General features: G+C 46.5%; 1 protein-coding gene across 1 annotated transcript; it reads right to left on the reverse strand.

The window, feature by feature from the left end:
• Positions 1–275: 275 nt before the first annotated feature.
• On the reverse strand, positions 276–1418 carry LOC148010445 (uncharacterized). The gene has a single exon (XM_087671913.1). It carries the CDS (start codon positions 1359–1361, stop codon positions 426–428), a length of 936 nt encoding a protein of 311 aa, XP_087528039.1. The 5' UTR covers positions 1362–1418; the 3' UTR covers positions 276–425.
• Positions 1419–2563: the final 1145 nt, after the last annotated feature.

Raw genomic sequence — 2563 nt, forward strand, 5'->3', positions numbered from 1 at the left:
CTTTCGCAAAAAGTACACACGCTTAGAGTCAAGTTGCTTGAGCACAAAGTTAACATCTCATCCTCAAAAAGTCGTCCGACTTTAAAGCATGCTTCACACGGTTGCATAGAGAGTTGAGACCAATTAGTCACTTGAAAATTAACAGGAAAATGACAGAAAACATTGAAAGCGCACAAGAATATGGAATTTGGGAAGGGGGCGGTTCGTTTCTTGGAAGATATGATGGAAAGATTGCACACCGTCGGGACTGGAGAGAGAGAGAGTAGAGAGAGAGAGAGAGTGAGAGAGTGAGAGTATAGACGACGATGATGAAGAATCACGATCATGTTGAATTTTACAACTCGCAAAAATGTGAGGGGTTAGCATAGATACAGTCGTTAATGTGCTTTTGGGTGAGTTTGCAGTGAGGATACTGGGAGCTGATTCTAGTGCTGCGCCTGCGGGATATTGAGACGAGAGGGGCTGGAGGCGAAGCGGCAGAAGGCCGGGACGTGCGGGTAAGAACTGGAGTCAGTAGCAGCAGCAGCAGGAGGAGGAGGAGGAGAAGGAGCGTGATGAAGGAACTGATAATGCTGAGAAGAAGCAGCAGCAGCTGACGGCAAAGTACGCAGCTGCAACTTGCGCTTGCGGGGGGCCCCGGGGCAAGAGAAGAGCCGAGGTATCCTGCACTCGCGCGCACGAGGGGTGGCGCAGCCCCCCTCGTGACCTCCTCCTTCTCCCCCCTCCCCTTCGGCTCCTTCCTCGCCTTCTTCTCCTTCATCTTCTGATCTGGCGCATGCTTCTGAGCCCCGGCCGCGGTCTCCTCCCGCCACCTCACCCTCCCCCCCGAACGATATCCTCCTCTTCGACCTCCCCTGCAGCGAAAACCACGACCCCCGGGAGTTTATCGATACCGCGGACTTGCAGGATGATGCTGCCGCGGCAGCTGCAGTCCCTACCGAGGTTGATGAAGATGATGATACAGAAGAAAATGAAGTTGGTGCACGCACTTTGCCTCTCAGCATACTCGAATTCGGAGCGAACAGTCGCTGCCTCAAGCCCATGCCGACGCCTGTCATGGCGGCTGCTGCGGTCACTGACTCATTCCGGGATTCGAGATCCTGTTCCATGGGAACCACTTGTCGAGGAGAATGCGCACTACTGAAAGGCAGCATGGCTTGCAACAGAAACTTAACCTGCGGTTTATACGCGCGCGCGCGCGAGAGAGAGAGAGCAGCTGAAGTAAGAGGAATGGAGCAGAGAGAGAAACTCGGAGCTCGAGCAGAGAGTGAAAATCGGAGCTCGAGCTCAACTGTAAGTTGGAGAGTCGGAGAGAGTGATGGTTTTATATGTGCCGATGGATGATGGTGATGATGACTCATGAGAAAACTGTCTTCACACACGGCTTCGTTTCGAACGGGCGCGCGTTTCGCTGACCGCCGCTCTTTCGCTCAGTCTCACAGTCTCTCACTCTAACACACACACACACACTCTCTCTCTCTCTTCGGTATGTGTCCTCATGGGCGGCGCTCCTTGCTACGTATAAAACAGCGAAAATGCAATTTATTCTTAGTATTTTATGACATAACATGGCCGGTAGATGGACAAGAAAAGAAGACGATGGAGGTAAGAAGCAATGCCAACAAGTAGACCGTGCCAGAATAGCGTCCTTCCACACGTAGGTCAAAGTGACAGTCGAGACATTTACACAAGTCGAGGGGGTTTTATTCCTCGACTCTGTAGATCCTGCGTCTATCGGCCATTGGCAGCTGAGAGAGGCTTAGAAATGCTGCCACACGTTTAGTTTCTACTTGCATTCAAAGGTAGACGGGACTATGAATTTAGTAAGCAAGAAAGAAACAATGCATCTCACACCCAACAAGCTTTACTTATTTCACATGTAAAGGGTCTCGCAGATCTGCACATGAGCCCACTCTTATGTTAGTTCCATACCAAGTGACACCTCCCACTTTGTAAGCTATTAGCCATCATGTGCTCCCCTTTACACATTGGAGATGTTATGTACATGCTAAATGGTGAAGAGTCAACAAATGGGCAACAATCTATTCCATGAGTTGATTGCCAAGTGTGTCCTTGTCATCCATTTAGGTGATATTTTGCGATATACCACAACATGTAGTCAACGTATAATGCAAGTTCTATAGGAAGTATTGCTCGGGTAAGTTATTCATGAATATATGTGTACATTACGTGGGTTCAAAATAATATATTTTTAAAATACCATTTTTATACATTTTTTACATATAGAAAGGGTGTAATATAAAATGATTATTTAAAAATTTAATAGAAAAGGGTTATGTTTTATTAAAAAAAATCATAGATAAGGATATTTATAAATAGGCATTGAATGCATGTGATGTAGAAGATATACATATAGTAACTTCCCCGAGAAGTATTACAACAAAATTCCAATTTAAAATAGAAAGTGGGGGCATACAAAAATCAAATTCTTGGATTTTATAATGTCAGACATGAGAGATGAAGTTGATCCCATGCAAGTTCACTATTCAACAATACCCTATACCCACCATTGTCAAGCAATTACAATACTTTCCTAGGTTGA

The sequence above is a fragment of the Lygodium microphyllum genome, chromosome 29 (genome assembly GCF_053477565.2).
Source record: "Lygodium microphyllum isolate KBCC chromosome 29, Lygodium_microphyllum_v1.1.10, whole genome shotgun sequence".
NCBI lineage: Eukaryota > Viridiplantae > Streptophyta > Polypodiopsida > Schizaeales > Lygodiaceae > Lygodium > Lygodium microphyllum.

Coding starts and splice junctions, on each gene's coding strand:
- LOC148010445 (XM_087671913.1), bottom strand. CDS start 1,361: ATGAGTCATCATCACCATCATCCATCGGCACATATAAAACCATCACTC.